Raw genomic sequence first — 27,586 nt, 5'->3', positions numbered from 1 at the left:
GCTTCCTCTTGCCCGCACCGGCCCCCTCCCTTCCGCCCGCCGTCTTCTACTCCGCCCCTGGCGGAGGAAGTGATGTCACAGGCCCCATGTGAGCGGATTGCAACACATGCAGCTGCCTGGAGAGAGGGAGCCGGTGTCCTACGTCAGAGCCGCCGCCGCCGCCGCGGAGCCGCCGCCGGGGAGGAGCAGCCGCTGCCGCCCAGGACTGGGCCCTTAGGTAAGGCACGGGAAGGGAAAGGCTACCGACCTATGCGGCTGGCTGCGCTGGGCGGGGAGAACAGGGCCTCTTGGGGGTGGCGAGGAAGGGGGCCGCTCTGCCCCAGCGGCGGCGCTAACTCTGTGGTCTTGGTGTCTCCGGGCCCCGCCGGGCCGCTCTAGGGAGGAGGAGGCGAGAAGATGGCGGACGACCCCAGTGCTGCCGACAGGAACGTGGAGATCTGGAAGATCAAAAAGCTCATTAAGAGCTTGGAGGCGGCCCGCGGGTGAGCGCCGCGTCCGGCCCCCCCGTGCCCTCTTGGTCCCGGACCCCTCAGGATGACCGCCCCCGCGCCGCATGGCCGGATGAGGAGAACCAGGCACTAGCCAACTCCCGCCTTCTGGACCTCTGGGTGGTAGCCCCCGACCCAGGGGCCAGGGTCGGCGCGGCTGGCCTGAGAATGGGGTCCTTTTCCCTGCTTGGGGGTAAGAGGCCTGTGCTCCCGGGGCTCAGGCTACTCGGCCCCCCTTGTGGTAGGCTACCGCTACTTTTGTACCCCTCCCAGGACCTTAAATCCAGCTCCTCCTGTTCAGGTTCCAGGTGCTGCCACCCGAGTTGGGTTCTGTTGGGAGAAAGGGCTCGGCCTTCCTTTTCGAACGCCCTTTCCTGATTTTCCTCTCTCCTTCTCACTTCACGTTTCTCAGCAAGGCCTCATTAAAATGGCCTCTCCCTCCTGGGCTTCTGAGGCCCAGGTAGGTGAAGTTTGGATGGGACAGGAAGGAAAGGTGGCCAGGGACATCCTCTTTCTAACTCCCTCTGATTTCTCTGGGTCTTCCACCTTTCCCAAGTCCTCTAATTACTCTGGAGCTTCCTGGTTTTAGCTGTTAAGGACCCACCTATAAACTGAAAATGCCAACCTATGTGGGATGTGGTTGGCAGGATAGGTTTTGGTTGATGAATCTTTGTGTGTTTAGGAGACATACGGATTAGTGGGCTGTTTGATATGAACCGTAACAACAGTCCCTGCTGGCATTTCTTTGGAACTGTTGGGGATGTCACTAGAGGTGCCCTATATACATATACTAATGCTTGTTGAAATTCAGCACTGAATTAACTGGGCTTTGAGTCTTGTAAGTTTTGATAAGAAACTTTAGGTGTGTCCATAGTGGAAGAGGAGGCTATATTAAAGTTAGCCGAGTATGCTTTTTTGGTGGTTGTTAATATTGATGGTTTGAGGAAGGTGTACCAAAGATATTGGTGTTTCTTCACTTTATTAGTTTATTTTGTTCCTTTCACAGTCATAGAAACTTTTTACTTACAGGAAGTGGCCTGGAAAAAAAAGTGTTTGGAACATTACATACTTGTATGTCTGAGCATTCTTAGAATAGCAGAGTGGCCTGCCCCAGGCCATGTGGAAAGTTGATTTCAGCACAGGAGTTAGACATTCTCGTTTCTGGGCCAGGTTTCTCATTTATGGGTAGCTTTGCAATAATAGGATGACCATCCCTCCAAGCTCTTCCTTATTATTACTGCATGAGGTGTCATATGCTTAATTCTACTGAAGACACAGTGTTAACAGGCTGCTTTTGGTATGGTGCTTCTTAATAAATTAGCAACAGTTGTGTTTGCAGTGAGGCTTCTGAAAGTTTGGCCCTACTCAGTAGCTTGGGCTTTTGCTCATTCCTCCTTAGATGTACTGGAGAAATATAATTATAATATGAACTGAAGATAGCGGCTTATTTTTTATTCCATAGGTTTTTCTTTGAATTTAATAGAATATTCAGGCCTGTTTAATAATATTATAGGAATATGCGCCAAGTGATAGAGTGAATAATCTGAAAATGTGAGAATACTGTAGGAAGGGTAATATAGGTTATGACCCATTATGATGCACTACCTAGAATTAGGTTCTTTTATTTCACTAAGATCTTCTGTTGTGTTACTTGTAGCCCTCAATCGAGTATTGGTTTTTATAGACTGGTTGTTGCAGTGTTGTTTAAAGTTGGATGTGACCTGTGGATTTGTTCTCTTATTACTTTAATTTGCAGGGAGGTGCATACAATTGTTTTTTGAAACAGTCTAAAATAAGAATTCACTGTAGTTAGAGTGAGGTAACATTGAAAATAACACTGCTTAATAAGTAGTAACAGCATTCCTGTCTACTGCTTGATGATGGAAGCTTATTCTTAAATTTGTTCCTAGCCATGTTACCTGGCCACTTGAAACTTTTTACCTCTCTTTAAAGCTTCTGAAGCCTTTACTTCATTGTTTAGCAAAGTTCAGTAAAGTTTAAAAGCATGCTAAAAATGAAGTTGTTAGGCACCACTTGTATTCCAGTGATGAAGTTTAGACATGATTAAGCTGTCTAAAATAGCTAGAAAATCTTAATGCAAACAATGTGGTTAATAATTATGTCTTGCTTTGCTTTTATTGGGATTTGATTGCATCTTGATCTCATGAAAATTTAAAATCTTGACCATCTCTGAGAATTGGTAAGGGAGTCAGAAGTTTCACAGTACATACCAATTTATTTTGGGGAATAGCAGGAGTGTATTTTCATAGGTAGTATAAAGTGAGAAATGGTTTTCCTTCTTTACCTAATGCTAAAATATTTTTAGGAGGATTATAATGGACTTTAAAGACAAACTGGATGGCAAAATGAATCTGCGCGTGCTAGTGTTTTGGAGACACCCAGTAGGTTTCAGGAGAAAACTGAGGTGTTCAAACATGGTTATTAGTACAACATAGTGAGACTTACTGGTGGATTAACAGAATTGTTTTTGAAATGAAAAAGCACCCCTACCCCACCAGTGTAGAATTCTGGGCATGAGAATCAAAGATTGGTTTGATTTTAACACTGGTTAAAATACACTAGAACAAAAGTTTTAAATTAACAGTCAATATGTGATTGATACATGACCCAAATGTAATGTAGGTTGAAAAAGAAACCACCTGCAAAATGGGCTCGCTAATAAATTGCATCTGAGTAAAGCAAAGTATCTTGGCAAAATAGTTTATTGAGCATTTAGTATGTTATAGACTCTCTGCTAAACAGTATATCATTAAGTCATTTAATCTTCACAATAATAAGTACTGCCACTATTTGATAGACAAGGCAACTGAGGTTAAAGATTAGGTAACTTGTTGTCCAAAATGTAACAGGGCAAAAATGTAGCAGGGTCCAGGACTTGAACCAATGTGCTATACTGGATATGTTTTATATTTCCCAGAAAATACAAGACTAGATTTCCTTAAAATGTAATCTGAGCTGTAATATTCTGTTTTATGTTATGTCAGTAGAAGAGCATTTTTAGAGGCCAAGTTACTAAAATGGGGAACTTATTAGCATTCTGTTTGTAACCAGCATCATACTTAATTTTCTGGGTTGAAAAGAGTGTTACACATATAACCTGATTTTTAAGTTGAGTGGAACATGTCAGTTTGGTTTCAGTTACGCCTGGTTAAAAGCTTATGTGTGTAATAAAATAATCAAGCAATTCTTTTGGTATGCATAGGCCCCACTTAAAGTGGACGGTACTTCTTCCTTGATTATGATTGCTCCTAGTATATTCTCCACATTTGGCTTATGAGGACAAATGTACATAAACCAAAACTGGAACTAGGGGGCCATGTGAATGGAACTGTGGTTGTGGGTATCTTGAATAAGGAACTAAAGCAGGTAAACATAGGTTATAAGGAAGATAGATGGGAATTTTTGGTTGTTTTTTTCCCTAGTGTTTTCTGAGCAGGCAAGAGGTAATTCCAGAAATAGTGTTGGAAGCTTTATAGTTCAAAGGTAAATAAAATCATAACTAGAAGCGGTCACAGTGGCTCAAACCTATAATCCTAACAGTCTGGGGGAGGCCAACGCAGAAGGATCACTTGAGCCCAGGAGTTCAAGACCAGCAAGAACAAAACCCTGTTTCTATAAAAAAAAAAAAAAAAGTAGAAAATTAGCTGGATGTGGTGGTATGTGCCTATAGTCCTAGCTACTTGGAAGGCTGAGGCAGAAGGATCACTCAGGCCCAGGAGTTTGAGGTTTCAGTGAACTATGGTGATGCCACTGTATTCTAGCCCAGGAGACAGGGAGACCCTGTCTCAAAAAAAAAAAAAAATTATAACTAGAGCCTGTTCTAGCCAAGGACAGTGGTGAATGTGACAAAAGGAATGGACAGTGTTAATCTGGGTTAAATTGTATCCGTGAGTGTTAGAATATTTCTTCACTTACCTTCACCAGGGATCCTCATATATTTGAAATATGGTGAAGCCTCAGTTCGTTAACTCTCATATCCTTCAACCTGTGTTTGAAGATCAGTGCAGCTTGCAAACTTCCGCTGTAGTCTTTAGGTTTTTGTTTGTTTTTGTTTTTGAGACAGGGTCTTACTCTGTCACCTGGGCTGGAGTGCAGTGTTGTCATCATAGCTCACTGTAACCTCAAACTCCTGGTTTCAAGTGGTCTTCCTGCTTTAGCCTCTGAGTAGCTGGGAGTAGAGGCATGTGCTACCACACCTGGCTTTTTTTTTTTTTCCTTCTTATAATGTTGCCCAGGCTGGTCTCAGACTCCTGGCTTCAAGAGAGCCTACCCACCCTTCAAAGTGCTGGGATTACAGGCATGAACAATGGTTGATGTGCCTGGCCTTTAGGGTTTTTTTTTTTTTTTTTAACTATTGTTCCATTAAAAATGTCCATATCTTAACTCTGAAAGAAATAGAAATTACTACCTGGTTACAAGTGACTGTCTTTCCTGCCCCAAATATAATCATTTTTTAAGAATCTAAAGAATTCATCCCATTATGTTGAATTAGAAGTAATAAAATATGGTAAATGTGTTTGAGTACTTTCCTCAAATGAACATTGTTGATTAATAAAACAGTCACCTAATGATAAAAGGAATGTTCTCAAAGCACTGAATTTCAGATACTCTTATTTTTTTCTTTTATTCTCAATATCCTTGAGGCGCTGGTTGTAACTAAACTGATACTTTGTAGTCTTTCGTATAAAATACCTGAACCATTCAAGGTTCAGGCTCTTAAAGAGGGCTTTTTCCCTCTTCCTCCCATCCCCCAATCTCTAGTAGTTAGATAGCTAAAAGACCACATGAGAGTGAAGTCAAGAATTAGAATATTTTAAGTTTTGTGAGAAGAGATGAATGTAGAACAAACAACTACAGAAGTCTTAGCCTCTTGTTCTTTCCAAGTTTTGATTTCTGCATAGGTGACTATGGACAATAATCTTGCATTGGGTGGTGACAATGATATGGGTTAAAATACTTAGCACTGCATTTGCTACTTGAAAAGTACTCTGCAAGTGTTAGCTCTTTCCTTTTGTATATACAATCATTGATCCTGTAGAAATATCCTGGTGGGGAATTGTATTATTAAGGAGTCAGGATACAGATGCCACCAACATGTCTGAACCATGAGAAAAGGGAGAAATAAATAGGTGATAGAGGGAAGAGGGGAGGTGAGAGTACATGTGATAGGATGTGGTGGTATTCCTCAGTTTCCTCCAAGTGTCATAGGCTGCCTATGTCACTTAACTCAGAACTATTACTAACAGCTGTTGTATTCTGGCATGGTGTTCTATGCACTCTGGACCAAATGAACAATTACTCTCTTTGAATTTCAAGTCTTGACAGACTTCTCATTGTAATAGCAGATACACTTACCCTTCCAGGGAAGGAAGGCTTACTCTGGACACACTCCTAGGTAAGCAAGAGTACCTAATTAGAATACCATTTAAGGCAGAGTACAGTGTAGGCTTTAGGTCTGTCCCATGCTCTTTTTCTTCGAACTTGGGGTTGAGGGTATGGTAGGTGCGGCACAACCCACTGTGCTAGTAAGATAATGTTTGGTTGTGAAAGAACTTAGTGTCAGCTTTGCAGGAGGACTAAATGATCTAAGATCCTATTTGAAGAGTAGGAAGAAGAAATTACCTTCCCACTGCTAGATGTGTCCAACTAAGAACTTGGACAGTAGAAATTTCCTTTGAGTCCAGCCTATTCTCCAGGGATCTCAGAATAGAACCTTCTCCTAGGATACATTCTGTAGGTGTCTCTTAATTCTTTAGCAGCCTTCTCTCTTAGGAGAGTGAGGAGGAATTAGGTAGGTTCAAGGCTCTTTTGGGCAGCAGGTTAGAAACTGAGAGTCTGAGGTTTCTCACTGGGACACTGTCCTCAGAGAGCTTGAGGAAGCCGTCTGTGATAGCAGCTTTATCTTATGCCATTTGACATACTTTGGACCCTTGCCCACAGTCTTTATTCTTGTCTTAATCCCTCCTACCAGGTTCAGAGTACTTGACATTTTCAGGTGCCTGGCAGCTGGTGGTTGTCTTGCAGATAACTCTGCATTTGGGCTTGTACGCTTCTGTTTTCACATTTCCATTTGATCTTCTAAGATCCCCATTAGAAGAATGATCATAGTTGAAATAAAAGATCCCTTTTCCTGCTATGTCTGTGACCTTCTAAACTAGATTTGCCCCAGAGCACACACCTAGGTATATTGAAAAATAAAGCCTACAAATGCCCTTTTATTATTAACCAGTCAGCTAATAAGCTTCGTCAAACATCTGCCGTGAGTTGAGTACTAGACATTATAGAAGTACGTAATAAAATGAGAACATGGTCTGCTGCACAACCATAGAGTGATGATATAAACCAGCAGTCCCCGACCTTTTTGGCACAAGGGACCAGTTTCATGGAAGATAGTTTTTCCACAAATGGAGTTGAGGGGGGTTAGTTTGGGGACAATTCAAGCAAATTACATTTTTATTGTGTAGTCATACCTCTTTGCTAATGATCATCTGTATTTGCAGCCACTCTTCAGAGCTAGCATCACCCTCCTCAACTCCAACTCAGATCACCAGGCATTAGATTCTCAGGAGCAGACAGTGTAAATCCCTCCTGCTGTACGGCCCTGTTCCTAACAGGCCCCTGTGGGAGGGGGACTGCAGATAAAAACCATTTCCAACCCCATATTAGTAAGTACAGAATAGCACTGTACATGTTGAAGAGGGGGTTAATATAAACAGATGATGAGGGTCTTGAGTGAGGTAGGTGTTGAACATTGTCAGAAAGGGAAAGCAATGGTGTTTACTCAAGCAAAAGTTAACAAATTTCCTAGGCAAGGAAAGTGTTGTCAAAGAATGTTACTTTGGACATTGGTATTGTATAGTTTGGTTGATACAGTATCTTTGATATGAGTTGAAGCTGTAACTGATCTGCAACTTTGAAATTGTAAATGAAATTCATTCTTGATTAAAAGCCAGTTAGCCTAAAATTAGATCCAAAGCTTTGTGTTGCTTGACGGTTGAGGAGCTGTCAGAGTATTGAAACAGTGCAGAGCATTTGTACATCTGTACCTTGTTGGTAAAGTTGGCATGACAGAATTTAAGACAGTCCCAAGACAAATTTGCTTTCAGCCCAGGTAAGCTTTAGTTTGCAATAAATGAAAGTGCATTGATCCCCAAACATTAATTCCTTAATACCTCTGATATTTTTAGCTTTTTACTGAAAGGAAGTTCTTCCTTTTGAGCTACCCTATTCTTTGGCATCTTCTGGCCTTGCTAACTCTAGTTGTGCAAGGTGGATCCTCAGGAAAGATGCAGGAGTTATTACAGGTTCATAGCTGAGTTGTATTTTAATCAAGTAATGAAATTAGGTTTCTGAATATGAGTAGGTGAATAGTGTAGATTTTGACTCCTCAAGATAGCTTTGAGGAATGCTATTGCCATTTCACAGATGAAGAAATTGAAGTGCAAAGAAAATAAGTAGCTGTCTAATATCACAGCCTGGTAAGAAGCAGTGCCAGATTCTCTTCCCACTTTTCTGATTTCAAAGCCTGTGATCCTAACTTATACCCAGCACTGCCTTGCTCTTTGATAAGTATTTCTGAAAGGACTCTTGTCCAAGGAGATTTGTAATTTACTAGAGGAGGGAGCAGGTGTGCTAAGAGTTAGGTGTAAGGATAAAAGGGAAACAGGTATGCTATTTGCACATTTACTATAGGAAGAACTTGAGTACCAAACATGTTTATTCTTCCCCCCCCCCCCCCCCCCCCCGTGTCCCCGCCACGCTCCGCCATTCCATGTTTATTCTTAATGAGCATCACTGGTGAGGGAAATAACTTGTTGCTAAATCCCTCCCCAGAAATTCCTATATATATTAAAAGGGTTAACAGGAAGGCTATAGCTTTTGCTTTATTTGAAAAGTACTTCAATAGTGGTCAAGAAAGAAAGGACTTTTATCAATTATAAGGTCCTGTGTAGAACACTAGAGAAATTTTCCAGCTTCTGCTGCTCTCTGGTGGAATATTCCACTAGGTTAGTTTTGTGAAAAATTTTTTTTCTTTTTAAGACAAATGCCTATAATTGTAGAAAAAGTAATATTCTGCCAGATATATACATTTTTGTTTTAGATGACAGTAGTCCTTGTGCTTTTAAGGATAAAACACTAAAATGAACCTTTGCAAACTTTCCAAAAATGGGCGTCTGAGTTATTCCATACCCTAGGGTAGAGGTTGCTTTAATGTCTCAGTAAATTCCAATCTTGTTTTTTCTCTCATCTGGTAATAGCACCTTTGACCCTAAGATGAATTGCAGAAACCAATTTCAGGTACTTTTCCACCCCTTTGGTAACAGAATCCTCCCTCCCAGTTTGATATTCTAACCAAGTTGTTACAAAAGGCAGCCCTGGCTGGGCATGGTGGCTCATGCCTATAATCCTAGCACTTTGGGAGGCCGAGGTGGGAGGAATGCTTGAGGACAGAAGTTCAAGACCAGCCTGAACAACCTAGTGAGACCCCGTCTTTACTAAAAAGTTTTTATATTAGCTGTGTCTGCAGTCCCAGCTATTTGGAAAGTTGGGCAGGAAGATCACTTGAGCCCAGGAATGTGAGGTTAACAGTGAGCTATGATGGCACTACTGTGCTCTAGCCTGGGTGACAGAGACCCTATCTTTAAAAAAAAAAAGCTGGATCCACCCCCTAACCTGCCTCATAGATAGTGGTGGCAGCAGTGGGGTTGGGGTGGGTGGCATTAAGGTGATGATCAACAAAATTAAAAGACACTTTAGAAGTGTTGAGTATCTTTCTGTTTATAGTAGAGACGGGGTCTCGCTCTTGCTCAGGTTGGTTTCGAACTCCTGAGCTCAAATGATCCTCCCCGCCCCTGCCTGGGCACCCAGAGAGCTAGGATTCCAGGCATGAGCCACCTCGCCTGGCCCTTAAGCTTTTATATAATATAGCTAATTAAAGTTTTAGAGGGGAATGAATCTCTGTAGTTATACCTTATGATAAATTTCAAAGAACAGAGTTTACAGGTTCTGTTCTGGCTGTATTGTTTTTTGTTTCGTTCTTTTGTTCTGTGGAAGATTTGGCAAGTCCTGTAGTCCCTTAAAGGTGACCATCACCCACCACAAAATCAACTCTTACTTTTTCAGATTTACCTGGATTCAAAGACTTCGACACCACCTGACAGTACTTCCCACTCACCCCACTCCTCATTTGTAGGTGTACTATAATAATTCCTTCTAACTTTTACTATTGTGGGGGAAGGGCAAAGAACTAGAGCTCTATCTAGTTATCATTTAGCAATCACTTACTGTCTGCTATTGAAGCATAGACACTTTTTTTTTTTTTTTTTGAGACAGAGTCTCACTTTGTTGCCCAGGCTAGAGTAGAGACAGGGTCTCACTCTTGCTCAGGCTGGTTTCGAACTCCTGACCTCAAGCAGGAGGTCCGCCTCGGCCTCCCAGGGTGCTAGGATTACAGGCAAGAGCCACCACGCCCAGCCTGAAGCATAGACACTTGACATACGTTACAGTATACTCATGCCCTTGTGAAGTAAGTAAAAAATGAGACCCACAGGGATTTATGTAATTTGCTTTATCACGTAACCATTAAGTGATAGAACAGGATTATGAACCTGAATCTACCTGATTCTAAAACCTGTGCTCTCCTATTCTGTCCTATATTAAATCTATCTCAAAGAGATCACTTTAGTTTAAAAGTTTAAACTTAGTTTTGACCATTTAGGAGAAGAAAAATGCAAAATTCGCCACAAATAAAATAAAGACAATTTCAGAAATGGAGTGGAAATTAAAGAAGAATTGATTGATTTTCAGCTGGTGACTTTCCCAGAAGTGATCTGGCCAAGATTTAAGTTGAGCTTTGTGAGACAGGAATAGTGAAAGCTGCCTGGGAAGCATTATCTCCAGATCCCAATGAGCGAGTGTAATAGGCAGTCTCTAAAACATTCCTGGTCCTAACCTGAAAGTTCTGTTACTTAGGAGTGATGAGCTGGATGGCAAGGCATTTGATGGGGAGTGGGTGTTCTGGCTGATAAAAGTTGGGCCTCTCTGAGCTGTTAGAATTCAGTGTGGTCGGCCGGGCGCGGTGGCTCACACCTGTAATCCTAACTCTCTGGGAGGCCGAGGCGGGCAGATTGCTCGAGGTCAGGAGTTCGAAACCAACCTGAGCAAGAGTGAGATCCCATCTCTACTATAAAAAATAGAAAGAAATTAATTGGCCAACTAATATATATAGAATAAATGAGCTGGGCATGGTGGTGCATGCCTGTAGTCCCAGCTACTTGGGAAGCTGAGGCAGCAGGATTGCTTGAGCCCAGGAGTTTGAGGTTGCTGTGAGCTAGGCTGATGCCACGGCACTCACTATAGCCTGGACAACAAAGCGAGACTCTGTCTCAAAAAAAAATAATTCAGTGTGGTTGTAATAGCTAGGATGTCTTAGTTTTTTTGTGCTGCTATAACAACAATACCAGACTGGATGATTTATAAGGAAGATAAATCATTTCTCAAAAGTTCTAGAGGCTGAGAAGTCCAGGATCAAGGCACCAGCAGGCTTTGGTGTCTGGTCTTTGTGACTCTGTGTCACCCCAAATCACTACCACCTTCACTCTCCCTTTTCAAGAGCTATTGAGTCAGAATGGTGGAAGGATCTGAACTTTTTTTTTTTTTGAGACAGAGTCTCACTTTGTTGCCCAGGCTAGAGTGAGTGCCGTGCCGTCAGCCTAGCTCACAGCAACCTCAAACTCCTGGGCTCAAGTGATCCTCCTGCCTCAGCCTCCCAAGTATCTGGGACTACAGGCATGTGCCCCATGCCCGGCTAATTTTTTCTATATATATTAGTTGGCCAATTAATTTCTTCCTCTTTATAGTAGAGACAGGGTCTTGCTCTTGTTCAGGCTGGTTTTGAACTCCTGACCTTGAGCTATCCGCCCGCCTCGGCCTCCCAGAGTGTTAGGATTACAGGCGTGAGCTGCCACGCCTGGCCGACCTGAACTTTTTAAAGACAGGGTCTCACTCTTGCTCAGGCTCTTCCAGAACTCCTGAGCTCAAGCAGTCCTCCACCCTCGGCCTCCCAGAGTGCTAGGATTACAGGTGTGAGCCACCACGCCCGGCCAATAGCCTCTTTTTTTGAGAGGGAGGAAAGTGAAAGCTGTTATTTAAATTCTCTTTCTACCAGAGTTTTATTGGGGGGGGTCTTGTTGTTTTGGGAGTTTGTTTGTTTTACAACTACTTCCTCCTGTCTCCTGAGCTGTTTGATTTTTCAGAAGTTAATCCTCTGGGAGAAGCATTGGTGAAAGCTGCTTTGATAAGGAAAAGTGCCCCTAAACCCATTGAGAACAAGGGTTCTGAGAGCAGAGGCCCCTGGAAGCTTTGGGCAACACATTGTTGTATGTTATGTCTTGTTTCTCCCAGTTTTTATAACTTCCGTGTGAGTCATTGCTGTATCTAATGATTCGCTGGCTCTTAAATGAGAGCCTTTTGATACTGGAAAAGGAGTATTGTGGCAGCAGAAAAGTGGAGGAAAACTGTTAGAATTAAGAAGGTATAGTAATGAGAGCTTTGTTTCTCATTGTCTCCTCTCTAACATGAAATAGCTTACTTAATTTTATTTTGGTGTTACACAAAACTGGTCTGACAGCTTTGATTGGCTTCCCTCAGGGGTAAATGATTGTTTTTATTTTATTATTTTATTTTAGTTTAGTTTTTGAACAGAGTCTCACTCTGTTTGCCCAGGCTAGAGTGCTGTGGCGTCAGCCTAGCTCACAGCAACCTCAAACTTCTGGGCTCAAGCTATCCTTCTGCCTCAGCCTCCCAAGTAGCTGGGACTACAGGCATGCACCACCATGCCCGTCTAATTTTTATATATATATATATTTTTAGTTGTCCAGCTAATTTCTTTCTATTTTTAGTAGAGACGGAGTCTAGCTCTTGCTCAGGCTGGTTTCGAACTCCTGACCTTGAGCGATCCTCCCGCCTTGGCCTCCCAGAGTGCTAGGATTATTGGCATGAGCTATCACGCCTGGGCTGAGTGTTTTTATCTTAATTGAGAAGCTTAACTGGAAAAACTTTGATCTGCTTGTGTTAAACCTAACATATAAAACATCGAGTTATTAAAGTACCCTTTACATTTTTTAAGTAGAAGGTATCCATCTAATAATCTGCATTTCCCCTCCCCAGTCTGTTATCTTATTATAAAGATAAATTCAGAAACTTAAGGTTTCCCTTACAAGAGGGTAGGAAAAGGTGTGCAGGGAAACTAATGAAAGGTAAACTTTTGCAGGTATTCAAAAGGAGTAAGAGGCCAAGATTAACTTTCAGATACTGTTTTAGCTTTAACAACTTGTTGGTAGGAATGTACCAAACAAAAAATTCTTAGGCAAGCTATGCTTCTGAACCATTTTTTAAATGGAATCCTTTGACAAGATCGTGTTCTTAGTTGTGTTCACTATTTTGTCCTCTCTGGAATGTTACATGGATTTGAGTGTAAGGTTGCCCAACTGTGCTGTATGGTAGGGTTGCTTAATGAATGTTTATCTTCTTAACCTATCAGCAATGGAAAGTAAGTAGCTGCTTATCTTAAGGTCATTGCTTTGCCCTCCATATCATTATCTTGCTTTAAGGATTGCCTTAAGGTATTTTGGTTTCACTCAGTTAATTTGTCCCAATATCCTCTTTAGCTTCAAACTTTCTGAACCTTTGGGGTTTGATGCCTCTTCTCAGCTCTGAGTCTTCGCTCCTCAACTGAATTGGATCCCCCTCTCATTCCATTCCCTACTGATTGCCTCTTTGCTAGTTACATCTCCTAGGAAACTACTCTGTGAGTCAGAGCATGTCAGCTTTTTAAAAAACAGCCCTTCTTTAAGGAAAGAACTTCCTTGATCCTTAAAGATTCCAGGAACTCCTAGGGTGAAACATATATGTCCCCTTAAGAATTGTTCATCAGAAAACAAGCACAAGCTAGTACAATTGATATTCAAACTTATTTGTCCTTTCTTTTCCCACCATCTATTATATTTTCATATTTTCCATGTGCATTAGTCAGGCCAGGTAGGTGGCATGGCACCTACAATGTAGATCATATTTGAGGGCAAGTTTACTTGCTTAGTGTTTCCAGCCCCTCCCAGAGCAAACTCCTTTTCTCTCCTTGGCCTATAGAGTTTGAGATACCTCCAGAAAGAATCATCAAAAAAGGTTTTTCAGAATTTTTGTTTCAGAAGTGTTTGTGATTATTGCTGAAGCTGCAGTGTATCGCATTTTCCTGATTGCCTGGCATACTTGCTCCCCTAGCCAAGGGGTGGCAGCAGAGCACACGCCATGCTCTCCTATATGCTGTCTTTGATCAACTTGTAGTTTACTGGGGGGATAGCACAAAGGTTATGAACCAGCTTTCTAGGTTTCAAGTGGACACACCAACAGAAACAATGCTGGTTTGGGAGAGTAACTATTTTTGATAGTGGGAGTACTGGGTAGCTTGTCTGCTTATAAAGAAAATTCTTCCTGGAAGACCTGTGGAATTGGCCACTAGGAGAAAACTTCCAGGGCAGGGTCTCCTGTAAATGAGATCCCTTTCCAATGCAGATACTGTGAGAAAACACCATAGTATACATTTATGAAATTAATTTAACTAGATGAAAATATGTTTCTTAGAATCTGGTTTCAGACATTTTCAGATTTCAAATACCTGGAAGTACAGAGCTAATATAGGGGGGTTTTGTTGTCCCCTTACAGTGCTGCTTCTCTTCTGTCTTACTAGTCACTTGGCACATAAGCCCATTTGGTTTGATGTTGTGACCAGCTTTCTAATTTCTTTTTCTTGCAAGCTTCCACTGGACTCCTGATAGGTGAAATTCTATTAAAGCTGACATATTGGGCTACTATGAAATTATGCAAGATCAGTAATTAGGGGAAAGTTTAGACATTTCTGGCAGTCTTCCCTCTTTCTTTGACCCCACTTTTCCCCATGATTCTAATAATTATAACCACTATAATAAACTTGTCATCGCTTTTAAGGGCCTGATCTTTCAGGAAATAACTTTCTTATAGACTTACAAAGTATCAGATAGAAACAGTTTATTAAATGATACCACATTTCATTGCTTTGGTTCATATCAGATCAGCCTTTGCCTTCAAGATAAAAAGAGCTCAATTTATACTGATAGCTATTGTAATAAAGCCAGCCTTTAGATCTGGTCAGGACAGAGTTTGGGCATTTAATTTCCTATGTGTCATAAATTTAATTCTGTTGATACTGCCTGCCACTTGTTCTCCTTATAAAATTGATAAACTAGTTTTCTTAACATAAAAAAATTAGCAATTTATTGATAGTTTAGTGAAAATACAAATTAACATTTCTCAGGAAAACATGCTTGGGCTTTTCTAGCGTAAACTGTCAGGTTAACAGACCGTAAGAGGAATATCCTGTTACATACTGTGTCTCTTTTCCAAAAGTATCATACCACTTTACCCAACAGCATCGAATAAAGATTCCAATTTCTCCACATCTTTCCTATATGTTCTTTGGAGAAATGTCTGTTCAAGCCCTTTACCCATTTTTTATCTGAGTTATTTGTCTTTTTGTAAGAATTCTTTACATAAATCTTATCAGATTTTATGGTTTGCAAATATTTTCTCCCTTTCTGTGAGCTGTCTTCATCTTTTTCCTTTCTTGTTGGTGCCCTTTGGTTTTGGGGGGTTTTTTGTTGTTGGAGTTTTTGTTGTTTTTTGGTTTTTGTTGTTTTTTTGAGATGGATTCACTCTGTTGCCTAGGCTGGAGTGAAGCAGTACAATCATAGCTTACTACAGCCTCCAACTCCTGGGCTTAAGTGATCCTCCCACCTCACCCTCCAAAGTAGCTAGGACTACATACAATGGTGTCCTTTAATATTTTAAAAAATAGTTTTTCCATGTTTTTTGAGTATTAATGAGTATTCATCTTATACTAAGTGCACAGTTCGATAGTAAGCACATTCATGTCGCTTTTTTTTTTTGTTTTTTTGGGGTTTTTTTCTGTTTTTTTTGGTTTTTTTTTTGAGACAGAGTCTCGCTTTGTTGTCCAGGCTAGAGTGAGTGCCGTGGCGTCAGCCTAGCTCACAGCAACCTCAAACTCCTGGGCTCGAGTGATCCTTCTGCCTCAGCCTCCCGAGTAGCTGGGACTACAGGCATGCGCCACCATGCCCGGCTAATTTTTTTTTTTTATATATATATCAGTTGGCCAATTAATTTCTTTCTATTTATAGTAGAGACGGGGTCTCACTCTTGCTCAGGCTGGTTTTGAACTCCTGACCTTGAGCAATCCGCCCGCCTCGGCCTCCCAAGAGCTAGGATTACAGGCGTGAGCCACAGCGCCCGGCCTCATGTCGCTTTACAACCAGTCTCCAGAACTCATCTTAACCTTGTAAAACTGAAATTCTGTACCCATTAAACAACTCCCTATTTTCCTCTTCTTCCACTCACTGGTAGCCACCATTCTACTTTTTCTATGAAATTTGACTACTGTAGGTACCTTATATAAGAGGCATCATATAATATTTGTCTTTTTATGTCTGGCTTATTTCTTCTAGCATAATATGTTCAAATTTCATCCATGTTGTAGTGTGTCAGAATTTTCTTCCTTTAAGTCTGAATAATATTTGTGCATATCTATACGTATACACACCCCACATTTTTGTTTGTTCATCCACTAATTGATATTTGAGTTGTTTCCACCTTTTGGCTATTGTGAATAATGCTGCTATGAACATTGGTGTGTACAAGTATCTGTTTGAGTCTCTGCTTTCACTCTTGGGTATATACTTAGAAGTGGAATTGCTGCATCATATGGAAATTCTGTGTTTAATTTTTTTTGAGGAACCACCGCACTGTTATGCAGAGTAGCTGCAGCATTTTACATTGCTACTAGCAATACACAAGGGTTCCAGTTTCTCCACAGCTTTGCCAACACTTGTCATTTTCTGGGGTTTTTCTATAGTAGGTATCCTAATGGGTGTGAGGTGGTATCTCATTGTGGTTTGGGTTTGCGTTTTCCTAATGATTGGTAATGAGTTGATATGTAGTTTTATGTTTGCTTCATGTAGAAGTAGGAATATTATAATAGGGCATTTCTTAGCTGATGGTTATAAGTATCTTGGGAAGGTTTGAATAAAAAAGATTTGTTGCTGATACCAGTATTGAAGTTAGGAAAGAGTGTGTGTGTGTGAGAGAGAGAGATTTCATAACTGGGATATTTGTGTGACTTCCAAAGCTCTCTTTCCCATTATCAAGGTTCTTAGGGAGCTGAATAAGTGACTAAATTTGTCTAGACTTCGGAAAGACTTGTATCATTCTGCCATGGCATCTCCCACTGAAGAGCCACCAGATTCCAAGTCTCTACCATGGACAGGTCTCCCTGCCAGTTTTCCAGCCTGTTGACACCCCCTTATCATAGCTGCTTTTCTTATCATAAGGGAATATGAGGTGCTTCCCAAGTATCCCTTCAAGTGCCTTCTTTACATAGGCTCACCTTACTCGCTATTCAGTCAAATAATTGAGCACCTACTGTATTCTGAACACTGTTCTTATCTCTGGGCAGACTTTGGTGAACAACACTAGTATTGTTCAGACATTACTACTTTGAGAGAGACCTGTTTCTGTTACTTCAGAAGCATCTCACTTTAGTTCATTCTACTAAAGAAAAACATGATTTTTAAACCTTCTACTTATGTGACATTAGAACCTCTAATGAGTTACTCTTTTTTCCATAGCAATGGCACCAGCATGATATCATTGATCATTCCTCCCAAAGACCAGATTTCACGAGTGGCAAAAATGTTAGCAGATGAGTTTGGAACTGCATCTAACATTAAGTCACGAGTAAACCGCCTTTCAGTCCTGGGAGCCATTACATCTGTACAGCAGAGACTCAAACTTTATAACAAAGGTAATTTGGAGTTTGATCATTTTCCTTCTCAAGTTTGTTTGTCTTGGTTACATTTTTTACTTTGATCCTGCTGTGGTGCTCAGCTCACTAATGTTTCCTCAGCCAACCTCCATCAATGTCCCTTTGGCCTGGGTGTTTAACTTTTTATTTGTTTCCTTTTTTATTTGTTGAAAGTGAAGTAGTAGTTACTATACTTAAAAGAATAAATCCCACTGAAACATCTAAAGGAAGTTTTAAAATTAGGGAGAGAATTCTGCCTGAGAGATTTAAGGAAGGCTATTTCTGCTTTATTTAAATTGTGGTTTAAAGGGGCAGGGAAAACAAGTTGTGTGAACATTTTCTGTTAATTGAGGAAAATTAGGTGTGGATTAAAATAGAGAAATTGTTTATGTTCTTTGCAGTACCTCCAAATGGTCTGGTTGTTTACTGTGGAACAATTGTAACAGAAGAAGGAAAGGAAAAGAAAGTCAACATTGACTTTGAACCTTTCAAACCAATTAATACGTCATTGTATTTGTGTGACAACAAATTCCATACGGAGGTAAGAAGTTCAAGCACATTTCTCTGAGCACTCTACTAATGTTGGTGGGGGTTTCATCACTCCAAAAAGAAACCCTATCCCCATTAGCAGTCACTCCCCAAGCCCCACCTCCACCTCTCTCACTCTAGACAACCACTAACCTATTTTCTTTCTATAGAGTTGCTTATGCTGGACATTTTATATTAACGGGGTCATACAAATTTGTGGCCTATTGTGACGGGCTTCTTTCACTTAGTAGCTGTATGTTTTCAAGCGTCATCCATATGTGGTAGCATACATCAGTAAATTTCATCCCTTATTACCAAATAATAATTTATATGCCATATTTTTTATATATATTTCATCATTTGATGAAGATTTGGGTGGTTTTATGGTTTGGCCATTATGAATAATAATGCTATGAATATTCACATACAAGGCTTTGTGTGACCATATGTTTTCATTTTTCTTGGGTATATATCTAGGAGTGGGATTGCTAGTTTATATAGTAACTATGTTTAACCTTTTGAGAAGTTGCCAGACTGTTTTCTAAACCATTTTTCCATTTTACATAGCTAGCTGTTTTCAAAAAGTAAGAAAACTTACATTTATTATGACGCCGATCATTCAGCATGTTTGAGGAAAGTGCTAAACTAGGTTTGAAGAACTAATTAGAGGCAGAGAAATAATTAATTGGCTGCTTGATCTCCATCTCTCCCTACGTACCGGGGATACTTGCCCATATTTCTTGCATTCTTAGTTTTCACCTCACACATTGTAAAATTTTTAGCGGCAGGACTATAAGAGCTCTGTTTTTTTCCCCCTCTCCCCATGAAACTTTTGAGTGACAGAGGTGCCATAAGATGAACTTTAATGGTGGAAAGGAAACCTCATTAGAGTGACCTAAATCAGTCAACAGTAGAACAATCAAGAATTCACAGCTGGTTCCTAGTTCAGTCTCTTGCCTTTCATCGACCTAGGGAAAAACCTCTACAGTGGAATTAGAACTGACATTTGTCGACACAGTTTACAATGGATGATTTTTGCTAACTTGACGGGAAATTCATTTTCAGTTGTATCTTGGTCAACTGCATAGACAGTCCAGACTGTTTTTCTCTTTGCTACCACTGTCTTCCTGGCAGAGGCTTTGTTGGGGAGGCTCTTAGCTACCCACTGTGTACCTGTATCTGGTTTGATGAAAGCAGATTTTGAATCTTGTTGATTTAAATGGTACCTGGTATCCATGTTGTCTGGCTTGAGCTCACTTATGGAGATAGCCTCATTGTTTTTACTAAATCATAACTCCTTTTCCAAGGTAGCACTTAATCTTGCTCGCTTTGTTTATTTGGGCTTTAACTGATGGGTCAGTAACTAGAAATGAATGTCGTATACCGTACAGCACAATTTATATACTGTTTAATCAGGGTAATTATAATTCTTACAAAGGATAAGTCTGTTCCCTGATAAGCAGACTTGTTGAAAATCTCAGTGAATGTACCTTAACATCATTATAAGGCTAGGTTTTAACATGCACAATATTCATGTCTTAATGCTAATTACCAAACATGATTTTGTTAGATTCTTAGTTGGTTGATCTGCTTTCTCATCAATTATTGAAGGGGTTTTTCTTCCTTTGTTAAAATGGAACAGGCAATAATTTCTTCATTCTGAAGAGATTGCCACCCGGCAATTAGAAATCTGCTAAGCCTATAGTATTCAAACTCCATCATGAGAATTCTTGTCTATGTGGGTCCCTGTACTATTTAAATATTTTCTCTTATACTGAAATAAATAAATATTTTCTCTTTGGGGAGGCTGAAATAATTGGGATATAAGGCTAACCCAGAAGGAGGGTTTTCCCCTTAAAACTTGGAATTAGCTGGGCACAGTGGCTTGCACCTGTAATGCCAGCACTTTGGGAGGCTGAGGCAGGAGAATCGCTTGAAGCCTGGAGTTCAAGACCAGCTTGGGCAACATAGCAAGACCTTGTCTGTTCAGAAAATTTAAAAATTAGCTGGGTGTGGGTGGTATGCATCTATAGTTCCAGATACTGGAGAGGCTGAGGTGGGAGGATCAATTCAGCCTAGGAGTTCAAGGTTATGGCTAGCCTGGGTGACAGAGCAAGACCCTGTCATTTAAAAAAAAAAAAACTCAGAATCTTTAGGTATACTATAATATCTTTAAATCTGTGTTTGAGTTTTATATCCAGATACCATTAATGGTGCTCAAGACATAGGCGTTAAGTGAAAGACTATTTCTGGGTTTTGTACTCATGTACTCCTCCTGAGTTGATTTACAAGATTTTCTTATTTGCCATAATGGATACTGCCTATTAATGCCAGGATTGTTAATGGTAACAGAAAGTCAGCTTTCAGAAGTTAGATATCCTGAATTTGAATGCTATACTCATAAATTATCATCGGTTAAAATCAAATCAAGAGTTAGGAAGAGCTTAAGCCTTGTAACTATATTTGACTTTTGTTTGGGGGAGGGTTTGACTTTTTTTTAAGTGTACAGTGTGTATTAAATACATTGATAGTGTTGTGCAACCATCATTACCATACATCTCCAGAACTATTTTCATCTTGTATAACTGAAACTATATACCCATTAAACAATAATAGGTATAGTTCCTCCTTTTCTCCAGCCCCTGGCAGCCCCCATTCTACTTTCTGTCTCTGATTTTGATTACTCTGAGCACCACATAAAAGTGGACTCATATAATATTTGTCTTTTTGTGACTGGCTTATATGACTTAGCATAATGTTCCCAGGATTCATACATGTTGTAACAGCATATTGCACAGTTTTCTTCCTTTTTAAGCCTAATAGTCCATCGTATGGCTATACCACATTTTGCTTATCCATTCATCCATTGGTGAACACTTGAGTTACTTCCATCTTTTAGCTGTTACGAATATTGCTGCTATAAACATGAGCATACAAATATTTTTTATTGGTTTTATATTCACATACCCAGGTCAGGGATGTTGAAGGGGTTCATATAGGTATCATCGGTTATTTCTATATTGGGTTCAGATTTGTCCATAAGAGTTACATATTTATAGCTGAAGTCTGTGATTATTTCATAAAATTGTTTTTGCACAGTACTTAGCATGTTGAGTGGGTTGAAAGAGCTTGTATATGTCCTTTCAAGTTTTGTCTTGACCTAAGCAAAGCTTTGGGGTTTAGTATGTGGTATGTGTGTTTCCTTTTCAGGCTCTTACAGCACTACTTTCCGATGATAGCAAGTTTGGATTCATTGTCATAGATGGTAGTGGTGCGCTTTTTGGCACTCTCCAAGGAAACACAAGAGAAGTCCTGCACAAATTCACTGTGGATCTCCCAAAGAAACACGGTAATACAGGAGGAGAATATGAGCCCACTTGCTCTGTGTCTAGCATTGAGGAAAATAAATAGTGTGATGCGGGGGAAGTAACTCCAGATGATGGGAGAGAAGCACCCTGGAATGACTCATTGGTGCTTGTGGCTCTTCTCTTGGCATCAGAATTAGTAGTCAGTCTCTGAAAATGAGTAGCAGTTTACACTAAACATTTAGTAAGGGAATGGAGACTTTACTTGGATAATGACATGCTTTTATATTTAATTTGCAAGGCATCTTATACTACTTAATAATTGCCATTTCTTCTTGCTACTTTTGTGTCGAAGGTAGAGGAGGTCAGTCAGCCTTGCGTTTTGCCCGTTTAAGAATGGAAAAGCGACATAACTATGTTCGGAAAGTAGCAGAGACTGCTGTGCAGCTGTTTATTTCTGGGGACAAAGTGAATGTGGCTGGTCTTGTTTTAGCTGGATCAGCTGACTTTAAAACGGAACTAAGTCAATCTGATATGTTTGATCAGGTAAGTGATGCATAGATTCTCTGTTATGTATGTCTCTAGATGGGAGTAGGTGAGTCTTCTGGATGAATGCTGAACATACCTATCTTTCTGAATTTACAGTGATTTATTTCTTGGGTTTAAAAACCTAGCTCTGAGTTAAATGGTGGTGTGATTACAGGTATTTATTAGAAAACACTCCCTCATGTTTTTCTGGGCCTTTCTCTTTTGAAATCGGCCATTTTTAGGTGGGTTCCTCATAAGCTCTGTGGAGGTCCCTGGTTTAGTGGTGTCTTTCTGATTTATTCCTGAAGGTAAGTAAAGCAGTGAAACTCTCAACAGTATGACAGAGCTGATTAAGCCCAAAGCATTTAATCCAGCAGTATCTTTTGGTTTATGCTATGGGCTCAGCCATAACACATCCCCAAGGTATTCTTCCAGAGGAGGTAGCATTATGGCAGAAAGTCCAACAAAGAAAATGTCTTAAGCTTTCTACTGCCTTATTTGGCAGGAAAGGAGCCAGTGATTCCTACTTTCCTCCGTAAGAAACTTATTTTTGTTTGTGCTTAATGAGATATCCTGTAGTAGGTCTAATAGAATGTGTGATCTAATTGGCTGGGAAAGTTTACCCTCACAGCATTCTTCGCTGTGAGTAGCTTTTGAATAAATTGAGCTCCTTCCCATATTTAAACTTTGGTGATCATAATGCTGAACTTTACATGCCATTAAGAGATAGTGGGTTTTGGTAAAAGCGTTTTGGAGTACTAATGATATTTTTTTGTGTGTGCCAGAGGTTGCAATCAAAAGTTTTAAAATTAGTTGATATATCCTATGGTGGTGAAAATGGATTCAACCAAGCTATTGAGTTATCTACTGAAGTCCTCTCCAACGTGAAGTTCATTCAAGAGAAGAAATTAATAGGTATCAGTGAAATACAGCTACTTATTCTTTGAAATGTTTCTGTGTATATATGCATGTATATGATTGTATGAAACAAGACACTGAAAAAGTAAGAGAGAGCAAGATTTGCCATTTGTATTAAAATCTGCCTCACTGAATCTTTTATTTTTATCTTCTTTAGTTGTTAGGTCTGATAAGTATGTTTGTATGTACCTGGGAAACTTTAATGTCAAATTGACCTGTCCCTAATCACAGGACGATACTTTGATGAAATCAGCCAGGATACGGGCAAATACTGTTTTGGTGTCGAAGATACACTAAAGGCTTTGGAAATGGGAGCTGTAGAGATTCTAATAGTCTATGAAAACCTGGATATAATGAGATATGTTCTTCATTGTCAAGGCACAGAAGGTATGAGGATTAGAAAATAAAGTTGCTATTTGTTACTGGCCTGTGTATTCAGGAAGCCCAAGCTGGAGATTAGGGAAGTGTGGCTGATTGTGGGAGCAATCAGAAGACAGATCTACCCTCTTGTTCCCCACTCCTTTAGCCTGTAACACATACCTGCATAGATTTTCCTGCTTGAACTATTTAATGTCTGGTTAAGATTGTTAAATTTACTGGAGACCAGAACTGTATCTTGAATGTCTTTGACATTTCCTTATCGTTGGAGCATTTATACCTGGTAGAGATTCAGTGCATGCTAACGTGATTATGGGGAAAAGGTTGATAGAGTGAATCTAGGAGCCCTTTCCTCATCTAACCTAACCTCATCTTGTGGGGCTTACACCATTAGAGTATGAGAGCCAGGATAACACATTTTCCTCCTAATATTACAGAGGAGAAAATTCTGTATCTAACTCCAGAACAAGAAAAGGATAAATCTCATTTCACAGACAAAGAGGTATGTGATTGTTTTCTTGGTTTGATGATACATGCGAGGAATCCAGGTGTCAGTCTGGCAGTGTAGAGTGTCAGCCTTAGGATACTGAAGCTCATGCTTTGGGGTGTGGTGTCAGTGGAGGTGGTCAGCTCCTGTCTGCCACATACCAGTCTGATTCCAAGGAAAGAAGCCACGTCATGGTTACAGTGCCCTCTTATTTTTTTTCATTGTGGTTTTGTTTTTGTTTTTTTGAGACAGTCTCACTCTGTTACCCCAGCTAGAGTGCCGTGGCATCAGTCAGCCTAGCTCACAGCAACCTCAAACTCCTGGGCTCAAGCAATCCTTCTGCCTCAGCCTCCCGAGTAGCTGGGACTACAGGCATGCACCACCATGCCAGGCTAATTTTTTCTATATATTTTTAGTTGTCTAATTAATTTCTTTCTATTTTTAGTAGAGAATGAGGTCTTACTCTTGCTCGGGCTGGTTTTGAACTCCTGACCTCAAGCGATCCTTGACCACTCAGTCTCCCAGAGTGCTAGGATTACAGGCATGAGCCACCGCACCTGGCCTTTATTTTTTAAAGTAGTTAAGCGATCAGGAAAACATTCTCCTTATCCTTGAAATTATAAATAGGAGGATTTAATTTCAGTAGGGCCTCCGGTGCTGCGTTCTTCATTTACTGTATTAGCTCTTCCAGTGCAGCAGCTTCTCCAGGTTTGGTCTAAATGTATCAGCACAAGATTGCTTTAAGTGGTAACTTCCTCAAACTCTGAGTTTGAGAGCTTTGTGCTTTACAAGGCCACTCCCCAAAGCAGTTCTGGGTTGTCTCTTCTGGGCTGTTGAATGAGTGCTGCTTAGAGACACTACAACAACCTGACTTCTAGAATCAACAACAGGAATCATGAGCTGAAAAACCACTGAGTATGTTGACATTTTATTACTGAGGGAGAACCTGAGAAGTGTTTTTTGAAATAATCAGAATTTCTCTGCTATGTCCTGTTATATTACCAAAAATGAGAATTCACTTAGCTTTACACATAGACACATATATACATACATATACATAACACATTGTGAATGGGAGAATGAGAGTGATGGTGGACAGGGGGAGTGAGGGGCTAAGCTTTGGTGTATACTAATCCCCTTGTTTTTATCACCTCTGTAGACAGGACAGGAACATGAGCTTATTGAGAGTATGCCCTTGTTGGAATGGTTTGCTAACAACTATAAAAAATTTGGAGCTACGTTGGAAATTGTCACAGATAAGTCACAAGAAGGATCCCAATTTGTGAAAGGATTTGGTGGAATTGGAGGTGAGTGGCAAATCAGCAAATCAAATTTAAAACCCAGGTCTCAGGCAGAGGCCTTTCCTTTCCTGCCTAGCCTTACTTCAGGTGAGATATGCTCAGTATCTACTGAGGCAGTTGATTAGGGAAGAAGATGGCTACAGGTTCCTTGATTTGGACCAATTTTTACCATTAACTCTTTGCGCTTTGTGATTCTACTAGAGAATTGGGCTTCCCTTAGAGTGACCACCCTCCACCCCCATTCTGTGAACACAGATAACTTACCCTTTGGTTTGTTTCCCCAGGTATCTTGCGGTACCGAGTAGATTTCCAGGGAATGGAGTATCAAGGAGGAGACGATGAATTTTTTGACCTTGATGACTACTAGGTAGTCGACATGGGTCCGGCAAAACGTGCCTCACCCTCCAGCATCCAACCCAAGGAGCATACCCGTGGTGGAATCCAAACAGATCCCTGCCTTACAATTGGAACATTTCCAGAACTTAATCCATGAGCATTGGATATTGAAAAGAAAACCGAAACAAAACCAGACCCAACCCTACACATTGGTTTGTCATGGTCTCAGCGCAGCAGCCTACAACTAAGTTCCTAAATGCCACTTTGGACTAATTTAAAAAAGAATCCCAGTTTTTACTTTTACTTGATGGTGAAATTGGTTGCTCTTGTATTTTATGAAAAAAAAATGATTTTTTTAACCTTCATACATAGAAGCAAAAATACTTTAACTGCTGTAAACCTCCAAAAGTTAATCGAAGTGAGATCATACTGGTTTGTTTCTTATTTTGATTGGAGAAAAATTAAATTGCTGCATTTCGCAGTGACCCATTTACATGGCATTCTCAGCTTAGACTGCATAAGAAGAAATATATGTGGTGAAATGTTGGAACCGTTTCTCTCTCGGTCTCTGTTTAATGTTGAAAGGGTGAGCTAATAGGAGGCAATTTCAACTTTACTCCCTCACACTACCCCTCCCCCTCCAGACTGGCAGTTTCAAGGATGCAAATTGCATTGCAAAATCAAACTGACTCATGAAGCATTTGGGCCAGTGCACTGTTTACTTCTGTTTGGCAGACGGACGCATTTGTGCCCAGTGTTTGGGAGCCCTTTGTATCCTTGTTTTGACAAGGGTCCCCACAGTCTTAGCCTACTAGAAACCAGTTTGGGATGGATATTATGGGGCTTCTGTGCTATTGCTGGGATTGGAAGAAATAAAACTTGCAATTTAAGTGGAAGCAAAGAAATTTAAAGGTTATTTTATTTTGCTTGGGTCTATCCTTGGTAAAAGGGAGGTGGATGTGTTTTCCTTGTGTTGGATGGCATGAGATTATGTGAATGTTTTGATTTATTAAAATGAACTGCAAGGTTTTTCACAGGAACGAGGGACAAGACATGTATGACTGCATGTAATTATAAACTTCTGACCTCCTGGTGGGGTTGGAACATCTGTTTCTAACGTGGGGCTTACAAGCAAGCACCTCTCACATGAGAAATTAGGGGAGATGGGTGGGAAGGGATGGGACACAGCTTCTGGCACCATGGACTTAAGACCATATTGGATCCAAAAGTTGGCCTAAAACCCTGAAGCTTATGCTTCAGAGCTGGGCTGTAAGTCAGATGTGAACCCAGCTGACATGCAAGGTCATGGCGTGCCTGAGGTGGTGACAGTGAACAAAGTGTATAGTACGTGCCCAGTAGTAGCAATGGAGAAAGTGTACCAAGTGGACTTTGAAAGACGAAAGGTTTTCAAAGTCAATTGGTATCACCCCCACACTTACTTAGTGGGGCACATCTGGTTTTCCAATTGGGTACTTTTAACACTTTAGTGCCTGACTGCTGTTCTTTACTGACTTGACTCAGTCACTTGTAGCTTTATCGGTCTGAACCAGCTCCTTGTTCCCAGGTTACAGACCTGCCTATCGTTCCAATAATCCTGTTTCACTTGAATGAAGGGAGTATGTCTTAAATGTAAAGCTTCTGGTTCTCACACTGTATACTCTGAGGTCCAAATGACTGTCAATGTGTAACCTGATGTCTCAACCCCCAGCGAGAAGAGTCAATTCTTTGGTGTTCACCAACGCAGGAGGCTTCACCAGAACAGGCTTTTTTTTTCTTTTCTTTTTTTATTTTACTTTTTTTCTTTTTTTTTTTTTTTTTGCTTTGGGCTCTGCTGTTTGTTTGCAGAACACCCAAGAGTGAGCAAACATGCTCTCTTCATAGCAGTACCTTAGGGTTTTGCCATTGTAAATGGGTCTGATGTGATATGACAAGACCAGAGAAATTGGATGTAAATTTACATTTTTGAATATGCTTGTTGTTTCACATGATACATTTAGGGTATGCAGCTCCTTTTGTAGTTTTTATTTTTACTATTTAAGTTTGGAAATGATGCCAAATTTTTGTATTTCTTTAATCAATGTGTTCTCTTCGGTGATATATATTGCATTATATATTGATGTGTGTATCAATATATACTGATATGTATTACACTTACACATACAAACACATAAGAGGGGGTGAAAACGGTAGCCTTTGCATTCTCTATAGCCTCTGCAGAGAGATCCTAAGCAGCAAAATCTTGGTGTTGTGATGTACAGAAATGGAGAAGAGTATTAAACCATATTTAAGAATATACTTTGTGTGCTTGAGATTTTTTAGGACTATTCCTAGAAAAGTCTGAACTAGAGGTAGTGTGAGTTCTTCAAGGCGTATGTCAGATTAGTCATGGC

The 27,586-nt window shown here is 40.4% G+C and overlaps 1 protein-coding gene across 1 annotated transcript; it reads left to right on the top strand.

The window, feature by feature from the left end:
* The first annotated feature begins 62 nt into the window (after nucleotides 1-62).
* On the top strand, nucleotides 63-27,489 carry ETF1 (eukaryotic translation termination factor 1). Its single transcript, XM_012748971.3, has 11 exons — nucleotides 63-217; nucleotides 379-482; nucleotides 17,240-17,415; nucleotides 17,817-17,956; nucleotides 21,154-21,292; nucleotides 21,604-21,794; nucleotides 22,562-22,691; nucleotides 22,926-23,081; nucleotides 23,510-23,574; nucleotides 24,719-24,866; nucleotides 25,145-27,489. Exons 2-11 carry the CDS (start codon nucleotides 397-399, stop codon nucleotides 25,225-25,227), a joined length of 1,314 nt encoding a protein of 437 aa, XP_012604425.1. The 5' UTR covers nucleotides 63-217; nucleotides 379-396; the 3' UTR covers nucleotides 25,228-27,489.
* Nucleotides 27,490-27,586: the final 97 nt, after the last annotated feature.

This window comes from Microcebus murinus, chromosome 21, assembly GCF_040939455.1.
Source record: "Microcebus murinus isolate Inina chromosome 21, M.murinus_Inina_mat1.0, whole genome shotgun sequence".
NCBI classification, from domain to species: Eukaryota; Metazoa; Chordata; class Mammalia; order Primates; family Cheirogaleidae; genus Microcebus; species Microcebus murinus.
This window is presented reverse-complemented; position numbering and strand designations above follow the sequence as displayed.